Source organism: Hypanus sabinus, chromosome 13 (genome assembly GCF_030144855.1).
Source record: "Hypanus sabinus isolate sHypSab1 chromosome 13, sHypSab1.hap1, whole genome shotgun sequence".
NCBI classification, from domain to species: Eukaryota; Metazoa; Chordata; class Chondrichthyes; order Myliobatiformes; family Dasyatidae; genus Hypanus; species Hypanus sabinus.
Genome location: NC_082718.1, coordinates 63,315,888 through 63,341,434, shown reverse-complemented (window position 1 = coordinate 63,341,434; position 25,547 = coordinate 63,315,888). Strand labels below are relative to the sequence as shown.

The 25,547-nt window shown below is 41.1% G+C and overlaps 1 protein-coding gene across 1 annotated transcript in view; it reads left to right on the top strand.

Moving 5' to 3' along the window:
* The window catches only part of usp44 (ubiquitin specific peptidase 44), a 64,633-nt gene extending 40,285 nt beyond the window's left edge, over positions 1 to 24,348 (top strand). Inside the window, exons 4-6 of the mRNA XM_059987802.1 lie at positions 13,424 to 13,532; positions 13,619 to 13,824; positions 16,264 to 24,348. Coding sequence (XP_059843785.1) covers positions 13,424 to 13,532; positions 13,619 to 13,824; positions 16,264 to 16,412 — 464 coding nt within the window. The 3' untranslated portion in view covers positions 16,413 to 24,348. The remainder of the gene's footprint in view (positions 1 to 13,423; positions 13,533 to 13,618; positions 13,825 to 16,263) is intronic.
* The last annotated feature ends 1,199 nt before the right edge of the window (positions 24,349 to 25,547 follow it).

The following is a 25,547-nucleotide window of genomic DNA, read 5'->3' as shown; positions in this document are numbered from 1 at the left end:
TTGTCACTTCCTGAAAATATAATCATTGTCAAACAAGATCTCTTAACATGACTTTGTGATACTTGATACATTTCTGCCTCCCAGAGTACACATTAATCCTATCCCTCAAATTTTTGAGATACAGTAAGAGGTTTTTAAGAAGCTGTTAGATAGGTACATGAAAATCATGAGAATAAAGGGTTGTGGACTAAAAGGATGGATTAGTTTATTTAATTCAGCAGAATATCATGGATTGGAGAGATTGTTCCTGTACTGTTCTGTTTTTCAATAATTTCCCAACCACTGATGCTGGAAATGACTGGCTTGTGATTCCTTGGTTTATCCTTACTGTCCTTATTACTATATATTCTGACCTCCAGAGTATAGGGATTTATCTGCCTTTTTAAGCCATCACAACCCTTCTGGTCCCTTCTCCAAATATTCCAACTACAATATTATTCTCCATAATGAATACACATGAAGTATTTCAGATGACACCTAGGTCCTGCTAATCTGGTTTGCCAGTGCTATTTTGTGCTCCTTCATTGCCCTATTAATTAGCTATATATTCAATCAGAAAAAATAATTTAATTTGGGATCCTGCTTAGCACAAACGTTGTGGACCTACTGTTCTGTATTCCATTGCTCCTTTATAGGGCTCTAAGGACCAAAGAATGAAGCTCAAGAAACAGTAAGCTTTTTACACCAAGGTGATTCCAGTTAATCACAGGGAACTTGAAATGCAAAACTACTATTACCCTGTTAAAATGCAAAACATTGAAGAGTACAGCACAGGAACTGGCCATGTGGCCCACGATGTTGTGCCAAACCAGCTAAAAGTAAATCAAACACCCGAACACTAATCCTTCCTACCTATACCATATCCATATCCCATCATCTTGCTTACATCCAAACATCTCTTAAAAGCCTCTGAAGTATTTGCCTGTACTGCCATACCACAACTCTGTGTTTAAAAAATACTTACCCAGCACATCCCCCTTGAGCCTTCCCCCTCTCACCTTCAATGCATGCACTATTAATATTAGACATTTCAACCCTGGGAAGCAGATACTGTCTGTCCATTCTGCATCTCATAATCTTCTAAACCTTTATCAAATCTCCCCTCGGTCTCCAGTGCTCCAGAGTAAACAACCCAAGTTTGTCCAGCCTCTCATGATGGCATTTGCTTTCTAAACCAGGCAGCATCCTGGTAAACCCCTTTTGTGCCCCCTCTAAAGCCTCGACATCCTTCCTATAGTGGGGCGACCAGAACTTTATGCAGTGCTCCAGATGTGGCCTAACCAGAATTTTATAAAGTTACAGCATAACCTCCTTGACTTTCCAGTCAATGGCTTGCCTAATAAAAGCAAGCATTCCATAAGCCGCCTTAACCACTTTAATCGACTTGTGTAGCCACTTTCAAGGAGCTATGAATTTGGATCCCAAGATCTCTGCTTAGCAACACTATTAAGAACCTTGCCATTAATAGTGTACTGACTCCTTGCACTTGCCGTACCAGTGTGCAACAGCTCACATTTTTCTGGATTAAACTTCATCTGCCATTTCTCATTCCATATCTGCAACTGATCTATACTTTGCCAGTCTTCTACACTATCCAAAGCTCCACCAATCTTGGTATCATCCACAAATTTACTAATCCACCCATTGACGTTTTCCTCCAGCTCATCTACATAGATCACAAACAGCAGAGGTCTTGGCACAGATCCCTGTGGAACTCCACTATTTTCAGATCTCTAGCTTGAATAAGTCCCTTCAACCATTATCCTCTGTCTTCTAGGCACAAGCCAGTTCTGAATCCAAAACGCCAAATCACTGTGGACCCCATGCATCTTATCTTCTGGATGAGCCTCCCATGAGTGACTTTGTCAAACAATTTACTGAAATCCATGTAGACAACATCCACTGCCCGACCCTCATCAATCTCTCTTGTTACCTTGTCAAAAAAACTCAGTTAGGTTGGTAAGGCATGAACTGCCACTCTCAACACTATGCTGTCTCTCCCTAATTAGACCACAGGTTTCCAAATGCTCAAGTATCCTATCCCTAAGAATTTTATCCAGAAATTTCCCTACAACTGACAGAAGACTCACTGGTCTATAGTTCCCAGGATTTCCCTTTGTTCTCTTCTTAAACGGAAGTACAAAATTAGCCAGTCTTCTGGGACCTTGCTTGTGCCTAGAGAGGACACAAAGAACATAGAATAGTACAGCACAGTACAGGCCCTTCAGCCCACAATGTTGTGCCAGCCCTTAAACCCTGCCTTCCATATATCCCCGCATCTTAAATTCCTCCATATACCTGTCTAGTAGTCTCTTAAATGTCACTTGTATATCTGCCTCCACCACTGACTCAGGCAGTGCATTCCACGCACCAACCACTCTTTGAGTGAAAAACCCTCCTCTAATATCCCCCTTAAACTTCTCTCCCCTTACCTTAAAGCCATGTCCTCTTGTACTGAGCAGTGGTGCCCTGGGGAAGAGGCACTGGCTGTCCACTCTGTCTATTCCTCTTAATATCTTGTACATCTCTATCATGTCTCCTCTCATCCTTCTTCTCTCCAAAGAGTAAAGCCCTAGCTCCCTTGATCTCTGATCATAATCCATACTCTCTAAACCAGGCAGCATCCTGGTAAATCTCCTCTGTACCCTTTCCATTGTTTCCACATCCTTCCTATAGTGAGGCAACCAGAACTGGACACAGTACTCCCAAGTGTGGCCTAACCAGAGTTTTATAGAGCTGCATCATTACCTCGCGACTCTTAAACTCTATCCCTCAACTTACGAAGGCTAACACCCCATAAGCTTTCTTAACTACCCTATCTCCCTGTGAGGTACATGCCCACAGATCCCTCTGCTCCTCCACACTACCAAGTATCCTGCCATTTACTTTGTATTGTGCCTTGGAGTTTGTCCTTCCAAAGTGTACCACCTCACACTTCTCTGGGTTGAACTCCATTTGCCACTTCTCAGCCCACTTCTGCATCCTATCAATATCCCTCTGCAATCTTCAACAATCCTCTACACTATCCACAACACCACCAACCTTTGTGTCATCTGCAAACTTGCCAACCCACCATTCTACTCTTCACATCCAGGTCGTTAATAAAAATCACAAAAGTAGGGGTCCCAGAACCAGTCCTTGTGGGACACCACTAGTCACAACCCTCCAATCCAAATATACTCCCTCCACCATGATCCTCTATTTTCTGCAGGCAAGCCAATTCTGAATCCACCTGGCCAAACTTCCCAGGATCCCATGCCTTCTGACTTTCTGAATAAGCCTACCATGTGGAACCTTGTCAAATGCCTTACTAAAATCCATGTAGATCACATCCACTGCACTACCCTCATCTATATGCCTGGTCACCTCCTCAAGGAACTCTTCACAGGCTTGTTAGACACGATCTGCCCTTCACAAAGCCATACTGACTGTCCCTGATCAGACCATGATTCTCTAAATGCCCTTAGATCCTATCTCTAAGAATCTTTTCCAACAGCTTTCCCACCACAGACATAAGGTTCACTGGTCTATAATTACCCAGACTATCCCTATTACCTTTTTGAACAAGAGGACAACATTTGCCTCCCTCCAATTCTCTAGTACCATTCCCGTGGACAACAAGGACATAAAGATGCTGGTTAAGGGCCCAGCGATCTTGTCTCTTGCCTCCTTCAATAGCCTGGGGTAAATCCCATTGGGCCCTGGGGACATCCAACTTAATATTCATTAGGAGGCCTAACACTTACTCTTGCTTGACCTCTAAATGCTTTAATGTATTTATACACGCCGCACTGATTTTCTGGTTCTCTATTTCCTTTTCCTTGGTAAATACAGAAACAAAGTGCTCATTAAATACCTCACTTACATTCTGTACATCCAAGCAAATGTCTGTCCCCCCTCCCACCCTCTCCCTAGGTATCCTCCTGCTCTTGATGTATATATAGAATGTCCTGCGTTTCACCTTAATCCTACTTGCCAAGGGCTATTCCTGGCCCCTTCTGGCTTTCCTAATTGCCTTCTTTAGTTCTTTTCTGGCTTATTTGTACTCCTTGTGCTTCATTTAATTCTGACTTCCACAGCTTGTCTAAATTCATCACCTTGCTGGACATCCAAGGTTCTTGTTATATTTTCAATCCTGTCCTTCCTTCTAACAGGAATGTACCTTTTCTTTACTCTGTGCAGTTGATCTTTAAACACCCTCCACATGTCTGATGTAGAGTTGCCAGAGAAAAGGTGTTCTGAAATAACATTTCTTAGTTCCTGCCTAATGCCCTCGTAATTTTTCCTACTCCAATTTAAAGCTCTCCCACATGGACCATACCTATTCTTATCTATAGCTTTCCTGAAAGTTAAGGAGTTGCGCTCACTGTTCCCTAACTGTTCACCTACGAAGAGTTAGTAATCTGCCCCCCACCCCAGAACCCAACTGTTGGTCCGGTACGACCCCATCTCTCATTAAGTTACATATTGATTTAAGAAACCTTGGATACACAAAACAAATCTAGCCCCATCTAAACCCCCTTAAAATAAGGAGGGTCCTTGTTTATATTAGGAAGTTGAAATCCCCCATGACAACAACCTTATTATCTTTACACATTTCCTTCAGCTGTTCCTCAATGTCCCCATGGCTATTGGGGGGGTGTCTGTAGTACAGTCCCTTTAGTGTGATTGCACCCTTTCTATTCCTGAGGCCCACCCAAATGGTCTGTGTCTGACCCCTCCATTATGTCTCCTCTGAGTGCAGTTGTGATATTGTCCCTGATTTGTAGTGGAACTCCACCTCTTTCTCACTTTTCTCTCCTCTTCTATCTTGTCTAAAGCTTCAAAAACCTGGTACATTAATTACCCATTCCTGCTACTCTACCAAGTTTCAGTAACGTCTACAACATTGTAGTTCTGTGTACTGATCCATGCTCTAGGTTCATCACCTTACCCATAATACTCCTAACATTATAATATACACACTTCAAGCTACCTGACCCATTATACCTGTTATTTTGATTTTTCCTTTCAATACTTTCCCTGACATCTATCTTCTGGTCTGATTCTTCCCTTACTGACCTGGGGCTCTGTTTCCCAGTCCCTTGCAAAACTAGTTTAAACTCTTCTGAGTTGCATCAGGAAATTGGTTCTCCTCCAGTTCGTGTGCAGCCTGCCCTTCTTGTACTGGTCACCCGTTCCCCTGAAAAGGTTCCAATGATCCAAGAACTTGAAACCCTGTCCCCTGAGCTAGCCCGTGGCACAAATTGAATTGACTTTATTTCTTACATCCTTCACATACATGAGGAGCAAAATCTTACGTTACGTCTCTGTCTAAATGTGCGATGTGCAATCATAGTAATTTATAATAATTAGAACAGTCACTCAAATCAGCGTGAGTTAATCAGTCCAATGGCCTCGTGGAAGAAGCTGTCCCAGAGCCTGTTGGTCCTGGAGATTACATCCTTCTCTTCAGCCTCTTTCCTAACTCTACTCACTGTGTTGGACCTCTTCCCCTTTACTGCCTATGTCATTGGTGGCAATATGCGCCACGACCTTTGGCTCTTTTCCCCCTCCTTGAGAATATCTTGCAGCTGCTCCGATACATGATGGACCCTAGCACCCAGGAGGCAACACACCATCCTGGTGTCACTTTTGCTGTCACAGAATTTCCTTTCTGTACCCCTAACTATCGAGTTCCCTATAACTATCAGATTGCCTGACTTTACCTTTCCCTGTCGGCCGCAGTGCCACCATGATGATGGGTCATTTCCCCAGCAGTATCCAAAGGAGTATAGTTGCTGGGGAGAATGGCCACAGGGGAACTCTGCAATGACAGCTTAATCCCCTTACCTCTTCTGGTGTCACCCATCTACTGTCCAAAGGCTGTGCTGTGGGTGTGACCACCTCTTCAAAAGTCTCGTCTTTCTCTTCAGCCCAGTGATCCTGAGTACCTCCAATTCCTTGACGCAAGTCAGTCAGGCAGTGAAGTTGGGTGCACGTCCCACAGATATAGTCATGAGGGAAACCGTCAGTTATCCTGAATTCCCACATCTGACAGGAGCATTCCATCCTGATTACTCTATACCGGGGGTCGGCAACCCGCGGCTCCGGAGCCACATGCGGCTCTTTTACCTCTGTGCTGTGGCTCCCTGTGGCTTTGGGAAATAATTGGTCTGTATTTAATTAAAATGTATTTTATGTTAGTTTGTTAGTTTTTGAAATGTAATTCTAAATTTGAAGATTATGGTGATCTTGTACAATCTAAATAAGACGTTGTGGCGACCCATTTCCTGGCACATTGGAACCAGCTCACAATTAGCCAGCGTTCAGGCTAAGGGAGATAGCCTACGGGGGTTTGTGAGTATGTGTCTTTTGCAGCATCCGCGCCCATGGGGGGCGGGTTGAGGGAGGCTTAAAAGCAAGGCTGTTTAGTTCGAATAAAGCTATCTTTGACTGCAGTTTACTGACTGCGTGTAGCACACCGCTACAACGTGTTTTTATCGCTGGCTGTCCAGAGGGGAGGTGCTGAAACGCTTTGTCGTGTGTCTGGAAGAAGTGAAAACTTTCCTGGGCAGCAAAGGGCTCACCTTTCCTGAGCTGGAACAGCCAGAGTGGCTGGAAAAGCTACACTTCATGGTAGACATGACAGCGCACCTGAACACGCTGAACACAGCTCTTCAGGGGAAAGGACGTACAGCCCTAAACATGTTGGAGGATGTTTTGGCATTCGAGCGCAAGTTGACAGTGCTTGCCAGAGATTTACAGAAAGGCACATTGTCTCACTTACCCAATTTGAGAGAGTTCAAACAAGGTCACGACATGATAAATTCGGAGTATTTACATTCTGCAATCATCGCAATGCGAACATCGTTTGGGAAACGCTTCTGTGAGTTCAGAGAGGAAAAAAACACATTATCCTTCCCAGTCACTCCCCTAAGCATCGATCCATCCCTACTGAATACGACTGCATTGGCAGGTGTGAGTCAACCTGACCAAGTGTGATAAATATTTTAATTGCCTATTATTTTACGTATATTCATATTTTTTCATTGTTCAGTGAAATAGTCCTTCTATTTTTCAGTTTGACAGCTGGCTGACGTTATTTTTGGTTTGCTGCTGGCGCCAAATTTAAGTTCGGTGTTTTTCATAAATACAAGAAGGACTCAAATAGACATTGAGTATTTTACTTAAAAGTAACCTTCAACCCAACGTCTTTTTTTTGGAGCTCAAAATGTTTTTGTTGCATGCAGAAATGTAATTTCGTTTTCTCTGCAGGAGTTCATCAATTTCATAAATGCAACACATTATAGTTTGTTTATACATAGCATAAAGGCAAAAAAAAACGTATGCAGTGTTATTTCATTTTAAATGTCAAACGGGTTTTGCAGCTCCCAGTGTTTTCTTTTCTGTGGGAAACGGGTCCAAGTGGCTCTTTCAGTGGTAAAGGTTGCTGACCCCTGCTCTATACCAAGCAAGCGAAAGGATTGCCTCTCCTTAACTGTGCCTTCTGTTCATGCCGAAGCTTGTTAAGCCAAAGCCTTCACACTCTTATCACCGGCACACTCTGCCAATGACCACTTCACTTGAGCTTACCCTCTTTTGTTTGCAACTGTGGTTAGGCCCAAAAAGACAGGCCTTGCCTAATCAGCTCCTCTTATCCCCCTCCTCTCTCTCTCCTCTAGCCCGAGCCATCGAAAAAATTATTTTTATTTTCTTGTGATTTTACTTGCATATCTGTCCTCTGCCTCTTGTTGCCTGTTAGTAAGCCTGTAGTATGCCCCAGGAAAAGTGATTGCTTCCTTTGGCCTCATTTGAAGAACCTGTTTTATTTCTCCTACATTCCTTACTGCTGTAATGGAGTCATTGATTATTCCAATTTTTACATTAAATTACAGTCTTTTAAGTTACACCATGCCCCATTTATCTTTCTCCCACTGTTGTGTCTAAAAATTCTAACCCCTGAAATACTGAGTTTGCAGTCCTGCTCATCTTTCACTCAAGTCTCTGTGGCAATAAGATCATATTCCAGTCTGGGATTCGATGCTGTCAGTTCATTTGACTTGCTTGTCAGAGTCCTTATCTTAATGTAGACACAGTTCAGCCTCACATTCATTCCATATGTCTTTTGAATCTATATCTGTTCTTCCCATTTGACTTATTTGGGTTTTCTACTACATTCATTCCCCCACTGTACTCCTACTCTGTCCTCCTGCCAAATTTCCTGACTTGCTGGTATGCCTGTGCTGCAGCTGTTCTCCTGGAATGGTGGAGATTTGCAGGTTGAGAGATGATTCCTGAGTAACTGCATTGCAATTTGTAAATAGTACTATGTGCAGTAGTGGTGGAGGGTATAAATATTCAGGGTGTGTGATGGCTTACCAACCAAGAGTACTGCTTTTTCCTGATGTATGCACGCAGCCAGTTCCTCTATTTACCTTAAGGTTGCTCTGATAATTAGACTTGACAGACTACCTTGCTGATACCTTCCTGAATTGTGGCTTCACCTCTACCATAGTCAACAGAAACATTGCACACATCTCATCTATTTTCTTCACTTCAGATTCAGATTTAGTTTATTGTCATTTATAAACCACAAATACAATGCAAATAAAAAATGAGACAACGTTCTCTGGAATGATATCACGAAAAAGCACAAAACTGACCATACAAGAAAAACCACATAACATTTGGTAATCCCCAATCCAGAGTTCGGAGAGGCTGCTGCGTATCGATATTGCGCTACTGTCTTAGCACATTCCCCGGAAAGGAACTACAAACCCATCAGACAAACCTAAAGCCACAAGACCTACACAAAACCACAGAGTTACATATAGTTATAGAAAACATATAGTTTCAACAGTGCAGACAATATCATAATTGATAAAAGACTAACTGACAAAGACCACATAATTATAACAAATTGTTTCAACAGTGCAAAACAATACCATAATCTGATAAAGAGCCGTCCATGGCACGGTTTAAAAGAAAGTCTCAAAGTCCCGACAGCCTTCTGGAAATAGAAAGTGGCGAACCTCTCCCCTTGGGCTTATGAACTACATTTGCACATTTTCTGTTAAGCAGGATTTTGCTTTCAGAAATCTTTATTTCAGCAACTGAGATCTCATATTTGATCATGAACTATTTATGGAAATTGTTTGGTGCAATTAAATTTTGAAGTACATGTCCCTGAAATATTCAGTATTTTGTTTTATTAAAACCAATCTTAGTCTCACAAACCCTGGGAGGCTAGAGTTTCAGCAATAACTGAAAAAGCAGTGGTTAATGGCAACTAAACAAAAGGAATTTTCTTCAGTAATTTTTTTCAATGATTCCTACATGGCCTATTCTTGTCTGTTTTTGAAAGTGATCTTTTGCTATAGTTTGCTTATAGTCTCTAGGGAGCAAAACAGTAATTTTCAGTGTGAGTGTTTGGGCTTCAATGCTTTGCATTGTTTGGCCCGTCCATCATTCCAGTAAACCATTCAAAACATAACTACTCAAACAGTTAACAGTTTTTGGGATATTGACATTGTCAGGTTCATAATTATCACCCACCCTTGATTGCCTAGGTTCAAAAAAAGGCCTAGAATAAGAAAATAACATAAGTAGGCTTTGTGGTTCTGCAATTTACTCTGATGTTCAGTACCATGAGGGTCCCAATATCGTTATCTGTTCCCCATGTTCTCTGCTTCTCTTTTGTCCCAAAGTATATAAACTTAGTTTTGAATAGGTTTTTACTGAGTGCTGTTCTGTACATTCTAAATGCACACAACAGTGTAATTCTGCCCCTTTCAGTTCTAAAAGATGCCCCTTATTTTGATACTGGTCCCCAGTTCTAGACTCCAGATAGCGGAAATAGCCTTTTAAATCTTGTGCTTCAGTGGTATCACCTCTCTCTAACTCCTGGGTTAAAAATTGATAGAAAAGTAAGCTGTACTTAAGATAAATAAGTCACAGGTTCCGATGGAAACCATCCCAGCTTGCTCAAAGAGATGAGAAATTGTATGGGTATTACTGTAATATTTCATTTGCAGGTGTCATTCGCACAAATTACACAGATCAGTTTGCCCTCAATAGTGGTGAAAGTACTAGAAAAACGTGATTGCATGGACAAGTGTAGATTGGTGAGAGAAAGGAATTATTTTGTCAAAGTCAAATAAGTAACAAAGAGGGTATTGAAATTGTGTGCTTGGACTGGTTGGTAATGGGTTCTATTAAAGTTGAAGGTGTGGAATAAAACAGGTCATGATAAAATGAATAGAAATTGCTGAAATGAAGTAAAATACAGTAAAAAAAAAATCTATATATAATTGCAATAGAAACTTATGGAAATATTCAGCAGATTGGGTGGCATCTTTGGAGAAATTCTGAACCAGGAAAGGTTGGGGTTAAAAATAGATATTTTCGGGGAAGAGATAGGATGGAGAGAACAGAAATACTGTGAAAGGCTGAGAATCACAGGAGACTGACATGCATGATGTTAGAAGTGAATGGGAGGGTGGTGAAAGCTTGTGAATTGCTGCATGAATAGGAGGCAACAAATGAGAACAGAAATACAAAACTATGCTGGACCTGAGGTCAAGAACAGAGGAATTGCTGGAAATCTGAAATACGAGAATGCCAGAAAATCTTAGTGGATCAGGTCAAGCAGAGAGTGGATAGGTTCTGTAATTTTCCCTGGAGTAGAGAAGCCCGTGAGGTGATCTGATGGAGATATAATAGATTGGGCAGGATCAGTAGGACAATTAGTCAGAATCTCTTTCCCTTGATGGGGATGTCTAAAATGAGGAAAGGGTATATATAGGCTTGAAGGACATCTGACATCTGAGGAGACTTTTTTTCACAAAGCGGTTATAGTCTGGAATGCATTACCTGAGGAAATGGAGGCAAGTATTTTCACAACATTTAAGAGGCATTTAGACAAGCCAATCACCAAGTCTAAGAAGCAATAGATCAAATGTGGATAAATGGGATTGTTTTAGCTTAAAGGTCAGCATGGACATAATGTGTCAGTGTCTGTGCTGCATGACTTTGACTCTGAATGAAATTTTGGTCTCAAATTCTGGCCATCTAGAACCAAGTACTTAAATAGACCAAAACTGGGCATGTAAAATTTCACAGGCATTCCCTGCACCAGTAGCAGCCCAAGGCTAGTATAACTGGTCATTTTAAATCTGTGGCAGGTGCTCTTTATTGTTTGGTTTGGGTTGGAGTGGGGATTTTAGTACTCTTAAGTGCATCTAAACTTTGATCAAACCTCCTGCAATTTTATGGTTAAGTGTAGCCATTGATCCAATGACACCTCCAGTACCCCAGATGTCATGTGAGTTTTGAGCTTAGCAATGATAACAAAATGAAATTGTTAAAAAAAACCCACCTATCTCACTAATGTTCTTCTGACTCACCCTTTCTGGCTTGTGTGACTCCAAACCTGTATCTGTGGTTCACTTCCATTCTTGTCTTCCACCTTAGTTCAGGGCAATTAGCAAAAGGGAGATAGTGATTGGCATTATCAGTGGCATCCATAACCTGTAGACTCTCTATTCCTAATCTTTCAGGTGCTGGTTGCCTGTTTTATTTTCTTTAAGTCACCAGAAGGAAAACAATGAAATAGTAATTTATAGAATAGAAAGCAACCAAGAATTTGTTCAGTTTAGATTCTGAAATTTTGGTTGAGGCCAAGATTTGAGACAAATTTCATTTAGGATCTGAGTCATGTCGCGCAGAACGGGCCCTTTAGCCTGCCTTGTCCATTCTGTCCACTAGGCTAATCTATAATGGTCTCACTGACACAAATTTTCGACCCATGCCTTATTTTAGACATCCCCATCAAGGGAAACAGATTCTCACTCATAGACCCGGTTGCTGCATGGACCAGACCATCATGCCACAGTGTCACATTTTACAGCTACCCAGGGGAGGATTATAAGGTACTTTGTTTTGGCAGTTTTTACTATAGACCAGCTTGTATTGGCTTCACATGTGAACTCCTTTATTCATTTGGTGTGGACTAGACTGTGCTGCCAAAGTCAAACGTGGAGCAGAATTCCAGTAAGATGGCAGCCTGAGGGTCCAGACAAAGAATACTTGTACATTCCTTACAATTTTTACAATCGCAAAACACTGAATGTTAAGAGCATTAAGTATTGCAGCTCTACCACATCAGCGAGCTGAGCTTGTTATGTACTATGTTGCCTGCTACTGCCACTCAAGAAGGGAGGCATCAGAGACGGTGCATATGATTGCCTTGTCATCGCAAGACCCTGTTGAGCATTGGTAATGTAGAATACTGCAGGTCTGATTCACTAGTTCATTGACGAAGCTAGCAGGGGAGGTGTATGGCCTCAGTTGTTGTGGGGCCAGGCCCTCATGCCACACTGTCACTTGTAGCAGCCGCTCAGGAGGAGATACCGCAGGTGATGGTGGAGGGTACAGAGGTACGGAAGGCATACTGGAATTCATACTTGCATGACAGCTGGCCCCTTTCGTTAGTTTTGCTTTCCAGTGGAGGACAAGGTGGATTACGTTTGTCCGCGGCTGCCCTAGTACATGATGAGGGACTAGTATGTGCTTGTTCTTCCAGAAACGTGGCTCCAGGACAACATGTTGCCATATCACTGAAGAACTTGGGCTATATATTTTCTTGTGACTATGTTATACTGCTTTCATAATTCTATGTGCCTTGTTTTGTGTGTGGCTCTTGGTACTGTATTTTGCAAAGGAACAGTGTTTTATTTGGCTGTATTCTTGTGTATGGTTGAATGACAATTAAACTTAGACATAAAAATCCAGTTACAAGTGGCCCCCATTTTTTTGAACGTTCACTTTACGACAGCTCGCTGTTACAAAAGACCTACATTAGTACCTGTTTTCACTAACCAAAGAGGATTTTTGCTCTTACAAAAAAAAGACCCCCGCTTTATACATGTGTTTACCTTGAGAAAGATTAACATGACCGTGAAGCCTAGTGCAGGCAGTTGTGTGTGCGTGCATGTATGTACGTACGTACGCATGTGTGTACATGCCGCTTTTTTTTCCAAATCGATTTTGGCTCGCTGTCTTCCCGATTTTGATAAGTGAAACTACACCGTACATACAATATTTCTACTTTATATAGGCTGTATATTTATCATATCATTCCTGCTTTTACTATATGTTCATGTTATTTTTTGGTTTTGTGTGTTATTTGGTTTGATTTGGTAGGTTATTTTTTGGGTCTGGGAGCACTCAAAATTTTTTCCCATATAAATTAATGGTAATTGCTGCTTCACTTTACGACATTTCAGTTTACAAACGGTTTCATAGGAACGCTGTACCTTCGGATAGTGGGGGAAACCTGTATTAGCATTCAGACTCATTTTGTATGATGTAACACCTAATGGACTATGTTGGAACTTTTCTCTTAAGAGTGTGTTATTTAAAAGTTGCTTCTTTTTCTTAGGAAAGCGCAGGAAGTCCTCCTCTAAACCATTGATCCTAACTGAAGCACAGAAGCAGCTAATGATCCACAAACTACCTCATGTTCTGCGTCTGCACCTCAAACGCTTTAGGTAATTGAGATCCTAATAGCTGAAAGAAGTTGCGTGTGTTCAAGTTTGTGATTCTGTATCTGGTTCTCCAATGACTCTTGTTGCAGGTGGTCAGGTCGCAATCACCGTGAGAAGATAGGAGTCCATGCCAGCTTCGACCAGGTATTAAATATGGAACCATACTGCTGCCGGGAGTCAACTGGAGTCCTTGGAGCCAATTGCTTCATGTATGATCTGGCTGCTGTGGTCATGCATCATGGGAAGGGCTTTGGCTCAGGACATTATACAGCGTATTGCTACAATACAGATGGAGGTGTGTACTTTTATTGTGTTTAAAACTGCATGCATCCCAAATAGATCAGTCTGGGATGTGAAGGCAGTACTAAAAGATGTGAAAAAATGATTAAATTTGCTTAAATATTGAGAGTTCTATATGCAGTGGCAGTCCAAGGGTTAACATTCAAATTGCATTAAAAGATATATGTGCAGAAAGAAAGCTATTAGTGGTTTCTGTTTCCTTCTGCTGCCACCTTTCCCCTCTCGCCATGCAATCAGTTAGAACAGGGGTGGGCAAACTTTTTGACTTGTGGGCCACAAAGGGTTCTAAAATTTGACAGGGGGGCCGGACCAGGAGCAGATGGACGGAGTGTTTTGGTAATACATCTCATAAGAGAAAATAAAATATCATGGGATATGTAGAAAACATGTGCTTTAATTTCAATTGAAAATGAACAAACGCATTACAACAGAATATCTGTCTTTGAAGTCCCATGGTATTTAGCTATTTATTGAAATGACTTTTAAAACACTGAAAATTAAATGAATAAAATACAGCTTTTTTTAATAGTAACAGTTATTATTTTAAAGCACTGAAAATTCTGTTATCCTTCAAGATATTATCATCATCACTCTCCTCCTGACTGTCTTTATTTCAAAAACGGTAGGAGATGCAGGTCTACTTGTCCTGCTCCTTCTTATTCAATTGTCCCCTGTGCCAAAACTCAACAACGACCAGCACAAGGACAGAACTCCGCCAGTATGCGGAGCGCGTTATTTGATCTGGAGCGCATTTTTTATTTTGAGAACGTACGTGCACCTGCGCACTACTCATGTCCATCACTTAACAGAAATGACATGTAACATGTAAGGCTTATTGAAAAAAATATTTTCAAATGCATTTTTTACATAACACAACGAAGAAACTTATTTTTAATTTCAGTGGGAACAGTGGTCTCCCTTTTTAGCCAGCGCATCAAAATCTGGATTTAGTTTTGTTGTGGCGATTCTCAGGATGGATCTGAGGTGTTGGTCAGTGAACTTGGATCTGTGGCTGGCTTTGTTGATGTTCATGACGCTGAACGCCTGTTCACACAAATAGGTCGAGCCGAACAAAGAGTAAAGCGCAAATGTGGAGTAATACGCTGCACCTCAACAAAGGTCAATGTGTAGCGGTGTGCTACATACAGCGCTAAAATTACGACACGGAGTCGGTAACTGCAGTCGAAGAAAAAAACTTTATTCGAAATCCCCAGCCTCACTTTTAAGCCTCCCTCAACCTGCCCCCCCCCCCCCCCGTGGCACAGAGGCTCCAAAGCTCTGTGCTCGCAAATCCCCGCAGGCTATCTCCCTTAGCCGGAACGCTGGCTAATTGTGAGCCGGTTCGGATGTGCCAGGAAATGGGTCGCCACAAATGTATATAGAGTGCATCATCTATTGGGAAAATACCAGAATTGCGGGGAAAAAACGTTAACAAGGTTTATTAATATAATTTCATCAAGTTCTGCGGGCCGGATTAAAAAGCTTAATGGGCCGCATATGGCCCGCGGGCCGTAGTTTGCCCATGCCTGAGTTAAAATCTAGCCTGATCCTGGGGCTTCTGTCATTGCTGGAAGACATTGCACATGAAACGCACTTTAGACCAAGGGATCGCTTTCCAAATATTTGCCATAGTTCTGCTTCATCAGTAATTTGCACTGTCTGAAAATTTGAGCAGTAGTTGATTTAGAGTCTTGCCCATATTAGTAAATTCGAGTTGTGTGACATTGACCCTTTCACTGTTTTGTTTAAGGTATGTTTACTAAGTTCTGCATTATTTCATACAAATCTTTCTTAAAGGGATTGATCCAATGTTTTATAATTGGCTGGTGAAAGTAGGAACTGCATTAATGGCTCACTCATGTCTCATTCAAAGAACTTTGATTGGATTCGTTTGTAGCTTTGGCTGGGTTTGAGGTTCGTGTCCCAAGAGTGACCAGTGCTGTGGACTGTACTTTTGATTTAATGAACTCTGAACTAAAGTAAGTTCAGAAGGTTTTCACTCTTGCTCTGTCTTGCTTGTGATATTCTTGTGCACATTTGTGTATTTTGACTTAAGGTTCTGCTTGCTCTACTCCAAAACAGTGGGTGCTCCTAAATTAAATTTAAAATGTGAAATAAGAATCCTTTGACCTTCACCACCCAGTTTCAATCTGGAGGTATGTTCAGAGCAAATGGTGAAACACTGATCTTGGCTGATACTGTTCTGCTGCAGTTGGCCTTTGCTCTGAGATCACTTCCTTCCCGGTTATTACTGCAGCAATGTCACAGCCCTTTCTAGAGAGTGGGGTCCGGTGTTTCCCCATGGTCAAGTATGCTGTCTTTCTTTTCGTTTGCATGTAATGGTACCTGAGGAGCATGAACATTTTCACCCTCAAATAGCAGCATTATCTTTTAATATGTTTATATTATAATATGAGTATTTTGGTTTTTGTAGGATTGTGGGTCCACTGTAATGATTCAACAGTGACTATCTGTACCGTGGATGAAGTTTGCAAAGCTCAGGCCTACATCCTCTTTTATATCCGTCGACTCCCTCATGGCACTAAACTACCATCACCACCTGCCTCACCTGGTAATAACTGAACACCAGCAACACAATTACAGCTTGTATACTCGTTATAATTACTTTCTCAACACAGCCCTAGCCCACGGATTTTGTGGATATGCATTTTATGGATGACTACACTGATGTCAGACTTTCCTTTTTAAAAAGGTGCATAATTACTAGTTTTATAGTGTTTTTATCAAGTAATTATTTGGGTGTCGAAGTAAATGCTTTCAATTGCTTTACATGAAATAACCATCCTATAATAATTATGTACGTACAGAACAGCATTTGTAATTTTCATATCTGGTATGTGGAGTTCAACAGATCACTAATGGAGACCTCATACCGTTAGTTTATTGTTTGGTGTAACAGTGTTAATATATCTATTTTGTCAGTCTTTTAGTTTTGTTTTCCATTGATCTGACACATCGCTTTTACATTGTTTACTGGTTAATTGTATTATAATGGTCTTTGTGGAATCTGCAGTGATCCTTGGTTTTAAATCTCTAATATTTTATCTGCAACATTTAAGATCTTGTATTGAACATGCACTTTTATCCATTAATGTGACCCCTCCACAGACATCCAAATTGAAAAGTAATGTTTAATTTTATTTCTAAATTAAATGAGGATGATGGTTGTGCTCCAGCTCTGCACAGCCTTGGTGAAAATATTTTTGGAAGTTATGTCAGTTTTGGATTCTGTAGCTTGTGAAGGCCTTGCTAAAATGCAGTATAGATTTACTGTAGAAATGAAGAAACACAGGATAAGATGTTAATATCCCTTGTACCAATGGGTCGTGAACACTTGCTCGAGGTTGCCTTGTTGGGGGTGGCACAGGGTTGACACGCAGGGCTTTTTGAGTGGGCACCCTCTTTCCTCTATGTTTCATCAGTTAGCCCACTACATCTCCAGAGGGCTCAATGATAACTTCTGAGCCCCAGAGTCATCCCTCGTTGTGTCCTCCCACTCTTGATGCTAAGTTGGAGCCCAAGGGATGTTTTTTCACTTGATCCAAAGCTATTGATTACTACTTTCTGTGGCCCCGGTGGTTCTGATGGTTTACTGTAGAGTCTGACCATGGATCCCTAGTTCCTTCAGCAATTTGACGGTGGATGTGTTTATAAATCCCTTACAACCCACGTCCACAGCACAATCTTTGGTTTTCCAGCCCCTTTGCTGAGCTTCAGCAGTTAGATCTGCATAGTGTAGCCTCTTGCACTCATAAGCTTCAGCCACTGAATCCTCCCACAGGACTCTGTGTTTCATGATGTAGATGATCTGTAATGAATTAGTGTGGTCTAAGGTTGGCGGTAGCAATTTCTGGTGAAAAGGTGAGTTGTTTATTGACATCCTCCAGCATTTTCCAGTCAAGGGCCATGTTCATCTGCCCTGTATCTGGCTTAGGGGGTAGATTAGTTGGCCTGTTCCTTCCCTCCCGGGTGAATGCTGCTGGTGTCAGAGAGTTCGTTGTTCTAGGGGGCAGTGAGGTCGTTGCTATCCTCTTGGTCTCGATTGGCATTACCAGGCTCTTCAAGACCTGGTTCTGATGCCACATGTATCTGCCTTGTATGAGGCTGGTTTTCCAGCTTGCCAGGATATGATTGAGGGGTGCCAGAATCGGGCACAGGGGACAAGTTGGGCTCTCACTGAATCATCGGTGGAGGTTTCTTGTGAGGGAAACACATCATATGTAGCTCTGATGAGAAAGCTAGGTCTGTTTGCTTCCATCTCCCATATGTCCTTCCAGCTGACTTCCCTCCTCTCAATGCTTTCCCACTGCATCCATTGTCCCTGCTTAGCCCCTTGCACTTTTGTCTGACTATTCTTGTCACTGTACTTCCTTGACAACCATTTTCCTTTGCTCTGGAATAGTGGCCTTGTGCCAGGTGGGTCCACTTGCTGTCAGACAAAGCTGCCCCTGCCCTGTTGGACTTGCCCCACAACGTCTCTATCCCTAAGGGCTGCTGTTGCTGCACCACATCAACTGGGGTCCGATTCCGCCCATTTGATAAGGTCCGTGCAGTGTTACTGATGGTCTTCTCATGAGGGTCTTTGATTGTCATTGATTGACAAACCTCGGAATACCTGAATTTCTATAAGGCCAGTGAAAGGTAGTTCAAGGACTCCTTTACCATAGAGACTGATGTTACTGATGCACCTTTGGACACCGAGCCACTTCTTTACAAATGACATGGTGGTTCGCTCGAGCTTTTTCAAGGTTGTTGGTGATACCTCGTAGACACTGAGTGGCCTCATCCCCTGGGGTAGGAGTCCAAATTGTAAACACTAGATCTTTAGTTTTCCTGGCAGCATGGTCTTGTCGATGTTATCCAGGCTGCTTTAGTTGCTTTAGTTGCAGTACCAGCTCTTTGTCTTTGAGGCTGGCGTTGTACCACCTACCCGTGCTTTTGTCAGGCTGTTCAGACACTGTTGGAATTGGGTCATCACAGATGAAGAACTTTGTCTTTCACCATTCCCTGGACTGTAGAGATGCTTCGTGACTTGCTGGGTCTGATTTTCGTTCTGGCCCACTTGATGTTTTCCTGTAGCTTTCCAAGTAGTCGCTTAGTGCAAGCTGCAGTAGTGATCAGTGTTGTTATATTGCCCATGTATGTCCTAATAAGAAGACCAAGTCCAGCACTTGTTCTTTTACTGCCTACCACTAGCCCTGATAATAACCTCCATGGCCATTATGAAGACCAGGGGTGATATTACTGTTGTGAAGCACAATTGCAGTTCTTGGAAGTACAACTTCCCCAGAGTTGTGATGGGCTCTGGTATCAAATGCTTCCCAGAGGAGTGCATGGGGAATTGAGCGGAATGAATGGGCGGGGTCCAGGAAGATCACATGGAGATTTTTTAATGTCCTTCCTAGCTGCTTGGATCAGATGCCACATTATGTTTGTTTGTTCCAAACACCCGGAGAACCCTGGAATTCCTGCTTTCTATACAGATGTGTCAATGTACTTGTTTTTCTCCAGGTAGCTGGCCAGCTTCTGTGCTTAGTGAAGAAGCTGTTCCCCCTCAACGTTCAGAAGACAGATTGATCATAGCTGACTGTTCTCTGCATGCTTTTCTTTTGAATAAGGACACCACCAGACCCCCGCCACACTTTGGGTATTATTCACCTCTGTTACACTACCCTCATGAGCCTCCAGAGAAACTGCAAGACATCTGGTGCGTTCTTGTAAAGTACTCCATTAGGCCCTGGAGCAGATGCTGCTCCTGCCTGTCAGAATCCAGGTGATAAATGGGGGACTGAATTGGTGGGATGTCAAATGGAATGATCATATGTTCCTGCCTTTTCAAGTTGATGTGAATCTTTTCCAGGTACTCTTCCAGTTCCTACTTTGAAAGTTCCACTTTTTACTGGTGTGATGAGACCTTTAATGAACCTGAAGAGTCTACTCCACAGTCTATTGCTAAAATAAATAAAATTTTATAAAAACTCGCCCACACAACTGTGTTGCATTCCTTGATGTAGCCACTGACTCTTCCTCTCCTGATGTTCTGCCTGATCCCAGCTCCACATTTCTGTTGTGTCTTCACTATCCTCTTTAACTTTATTTTTTATTAATTTACTTAGCTTTAACTGTACTTCACTAAATCTGCACCCCCACCCTCATTGTGTAGCAGAGATCTCACCTTAGAGTCCCTTTAGAACAGAAATGTGGAGAAACTTCTTGAGCCAGAGGGTTGTGAATCTCTGGAATTCATTGCCACAGATGGCTGTGGAGGCCAAGTCATTGGGAATATTTAAAGCAAAAGTTGATAGGTTCTTGATTAGTAAGTGTGTTAAAGATTACAGGGAGAAGGCAGGAGAATGAGGTTGGGGAGAAAATAAATTAACCACGATCAAATAGTGGAGTAGACTTGATGGGCTGAATGGCCTGATTCTGCTCCTCTATCTTGTGATCTTTGTATCCCTGTTCAAAGAGGTCGAGATCCATCAGGTGTTGAGCTTTTCTGTAGCCTCTGTCTCCATGCTAGTTTCTTTGGTAAGAAATCTTACCCCAACTGATGATCCTTTCTCCTATCTTCAACAGACATTCCCTTCTGGCCTCTTATCCCCTCTCATTTTTTTCATTTTCAGCTGTTTGCCTGACATTAGCCATATTGACATCTCCAATCCCTTCACCCCATCCAACCTGTGAATTCACCCCCGTCTCTCCACTCTTGTCTGCCCTGATAGCAACCACAGCATCTACCCCACAGACAAGGATGGTGGTGTTGTATTTTGGAGGACTGACCTTCACTTTACAGGGGTCAGATGGCAGATATCAGACACCACTTCTTACTTACCCCTGGACCAGAACCTGGCCAACTAGCGCCTGGCCACCATCTCCCAAACCTTCACAGATTTATCACCTTTCAAAATCTTCCATCTACCACTTACAACTTAATAGTTTCCTAACCACATGGTCCTGTTTCTGTGTTCTGCCCAATCTGGGTAAAGGGTCCTGTGAAGTTTTATTTACTGTTTTCAAAATTTTTTGCACTTGCGTCTGACCGTTAACTGCCTAACTCTTGGCCTGCCGAAGGTTCTTGGCCCAAAAAGTTGACTGTACTTTTTTACAAAGATGCTGACTAATCTTCCGAGTTCCTCCAGCATTTTGTGTGTGTTGCTTAGATTTCCAGCATCTGCAGATTCTCTTGTTTGAACTCTTGAATTGTTTGAGCTTGTGTTTATAATTTAAACTCTTCAGTTATAATTTGTTCTAAATGAACAAATAACCATATAACAATTACAGCACAGAAACAGGCCATCTTGGCCCTTCTCGTCCATGCCAAATGTTTACTCTCACCTAGTAGGGAACCTACTTTTCAAAAATTGAATATATCATGCCATACTGCAAGTTTGGATAGGAGTTGACGCTGCTGTGCTATCGCCATGATTTGACAAATGCTGATGTGTACCCTGCTACAATATACTATAGTTTACACAGTATTTCAGTACTGGCTGTTGCTAACATGTGACCATGTTGGAGCCAGCAAAATATTGCTGGTGTGAAACAGTTACTTAGGAAAAGGTCTGGAGGAAATGCAATACATAAAAATGATAGCTGCAGCTTTCACTCAGACGTTCATCCGGTATCTTACTTTCAGTTATTTAGCCTCAGCTAATTGTAATGCAAAATAATTCAGTATATTGTATCAATCCTGCTCTTAGATATCGAGGTAATCCCATTATGTGTTTCCTTATGCTCTGCATCTTCCTTGTTTCTATGTTGTTTCTACAAGGGAAAGTGATTAATAACCTTTGCCTCATGGGCTGTTGTTCTGATGTGGTTTAACGCAGTTCTAATTTTGCTTTGAAATACAAATCTATAGCTAAGTGAGATTAATTGAGTTCTGGTGAAAATTCTTTGAGAAATTCAGAACATGAATGCAATTTGCTGGAGTTATACTTTAAATGTTGAAATGTTGTGCTTTAATGTAGGAAATCATTTTGAATATGATTGTATAACAATTAACAATTAATATAAAAACAGAATATGCATCACTGTGGAGATAGAAGCAGAGTTAATTCAAGCTGATTACATTTGAAACACCAGAAAATCTGCAGATGCTGGAAATTCAAAGTACACACAAAATGCTGGAGGAACTCAGCAGGCTGAGACCGAAATATTGACTGTTTACTCTTTTCCATAGATGCCTGCTGAGTTCATCCAGCATTCTGTGTGTATTGCTTTTGAAAGAATTTTCTATTCTTATTGTAACTCTCCAGCTCTTAGTCATTGAATTTGTACAGTACAGAAACTGGTCTTTTGGTACTTTACCTTGCAGAAACCAGAAAGCAGCTCTTGTAGACTGGTTACTGGGATCATTTTGGGAAACCCGGAGATCATGACAAGGCCCGAAACATCGACAGTGCTTCTCCCTATAGATGCTGCCTGGCCTGCTGTGTTCCACCAGCATTTTGTGTGTGTGGTTGTTTGAATTTCCAGCATCTGCAGATGTCCTCGTGTTTGATCATTTGAGATGCCCAGTTCTTTAAAGTACCCTTCCACTCTGAATTTTGTTTAAAGTACTGGCTTTATAAAAGGGACTGAAATTCCATAAATCTTGTGCAAGTCTCCGACTGCATCAGTGAGCATTTGGGTAATTGTGTAATAAAGTGATTAGTGTCAGTGTGAAGTTAATAATGAAGGTAGTTTGTTCCTTGTTCCATGCTTTTCATGAAAGCATAGACCATTTACTGTTTCATCTTTTTGAATTTACATCTGAAAAGGAAACCAAATCATCATTTAAACTATTAAGAATCTGTTTTGGGTCACCTTTAATCGGGAAAGGTTCTTGAGTCTGTGTGACATATATTTCAAGTAAGAACGTGCAAAATTCACAGAGGAAAAAAAGGTCTGTTTGCATATCAGGGCTCAAAAAAGTGCAACCTCATCCTTGGTAATATGACATTTAATGTTTCAACTGTGTTCTTAATATGATTTTTCACCTTTAAATGCCTGTTTATATCTTTTGTGTGCTTTGGATCAGTATTTCTACACCATGCTTTCTTTCTTCAAGTCATGCTGCTTGACTACTCATACTTTTGCCCAACGGATCTTGAAGCAGTCTGTTAATCCTTGATTACTTTCCCCTCTCTCTGCTTCATTGATCTTTACCATCCACCCAAAGTGCCAAGCTTAGGTTTTGAAGCAAATTCCAAATTGCTACAAAATTGCCTATTAAGGCAGATAGTTGCATCAGGTTCATAGTAATATTTTTACTTTTATTGAGCACACTGGGAATTCTAAAGCATCAAATAGTTGATGATCTTGTAAATAATTCATGACAACCTGTGAACTTACTTTTATGTGGATTTTTGGTGGTATTCCACATCTTCTGCAGACTTGGTAAAGGTCAGATTAGGTGTTTATAAAATTGCATCAACCATGCTAATTTCATGCTGTGCTTGTTGCTTAGAGCTGTGACTGTGCTACTGTTGGCCTGATCAGCTGTCATTGAAACATCCCTTAAGAACCCATGTTCATATTTCTTATATTATTGCATAGAAAGCTATTTCACCCAGTATGGCAGTTCTTGGAGTTCACACAATGCAACTTCCCCATTAACCAAGATTCAAGGTTGTCCAATGTCATTTCCTATACACAAGTGTAAGAACAAAATAATTGTTACTCTAGATCTGATGCAGCACAAAAAATTTAAAGATAAAGAACACAAACATAAATATAGAGCTTATATACATAGGGTGGTATGTCCACCACCTACTTACACTATGGGTATTTCATGGTGGCCAGTAATCTATCAACTAGTGTGTCTTTTGGATGTAGATGGAAAGGATAACCCACAGGGAGAACTTTCAAACTCGACTAACCACTGGAGCTCAGGATTGAACCCTGATCTCTGGAGCTGAGGCAGCAGCATAATCTGTTAGACCCGTGCTTTTTTTGCATTGATGCTTTCTAAAATTTTAAACAATGATCAAGAGGGGTCTTAATGTTTTCAGTTCTCATTAATGAGCTATTGAATTCTCTCCTCTTTCTGGGACCATTGTATGATTATGCCTGTTCTAATTTTGGTGAAATTTATTTTGGTTGAAATACAGTGAGAAGTTCTTAATGTATGGATATTTTTCTAAAATGTGTATCAAAGAGATTAAAGTTAATCATGAATATGGTTGTGACATAAAATGAGTTCAAATGGGAAAAGAATGTGTCTCAAATGTTTTCTACAGTCAAGGTTTAGATTCAAGATTCTATTTTTTGTAAATGTGGCTCTAACTTGAAATTTTACATATGTGCAACTAGCTTTTATTGACAAGTTGACCTATATCATAGCAGCATTTTATACAGTACAATAGAGGGAAAAAAAGCTTTTACCCAATTTGGTTAAAAGATGATTATTCATTTTGCTATATGAAAATTGTTGGTTGTTGTAAAGAAATGCTATGCAAAATTGTTACTTCAACTTTAGATATCTTACCTCAATAAAATTTTTAAATAAACAGGACCTCCATGTGTTACCAACTTTTAAATCTCCAGATTGACATTTTTTGGTTTTCTGAAAGTTCTGTTGTAATGTAAATACTAAGCTTTGGAGTCCAACACATTACTTTAACATCAGTTAGTGGTCCATTCACAATACCTGCATTGCATACTTAAAATTATACAATTCTAAGAGTCTTTTGAGGTGGGTTGATGGTCTGTAAAAGGCTGCATTGCCTTTTCTTAAAGAGAAGCATTTCCATCTTGTTTAAAAATAAAATGCTGTCAAACTGGGGATTGGTTCCCCAGTACTGCTGAGGGGTTTCAGCCAGAAATGTTGAATGTACTCTTTTTCCATAAGTGTTGCGTGGCCTGCTGAGTTCCTCCAGCATTTTGTGTGTCTTCCCTATTGATTGGAATAGGTATTTATTTGGCAAATGTGTTCTATTATGGATGAATGCAAGATATTGATTCTTTATCCATTGGGGAACATGTAAGTTGGAGAGTAACCAAGGCAGTGCAGAGGACTGATTGTGGAACAATTTAAAACAAAGTACATTGTACTGAGCTGTAGAACTAGTTAGACCAGAATTGGATGGCTCTCAGTAGTTGGCTACAAAAGGGCATGTGAAGTAAAAAAAACATTACATAGAAAAGATACCAAAAATGAAAAGCAAAGAGGGGACAGAATTGGATTCTTGCAAGTGGAAACTGAGATGTAGTTTTACATGCACATGAAAGGAGCCAAGGATAAAATGTATTCAGTGGTGCTGGAAAGTTGGTGAACCCTGTAGATTTTTCTCTATTTCTGCTAAATATGATCTAAAACGTGATCAGATCTTCATACAAGTCCTTAAAACTAGATAAAGAGAACCCAATTAAATAACACAAAAACATTATACTTGTTCGTTTATTTATTGAGAAAAACAATCCCATAATTATGTATTTGTTTGGGGGCGGGGAGAAGTACGTGAACCTCAACAAAAGCCATTTGGAGTCGGGTATTCCAGTCAATGAGATGAAATTGTTGGTATGGGTTGTAGAGGTGCCCTGCCCTACATATTTAAAAGAAAAACTGACAGAGCCAGCTCTTCTCAAAAAAAAATCTTTATGTGCACCATGCCTCAATCAAAACAACTCTCAGAGGGCCTTGGGAGAATTGTAAAGATGCACGAAGCTGTAAGAGGCTACAAAAGCATTTCCAAAGATCTGAATGTTCATTAG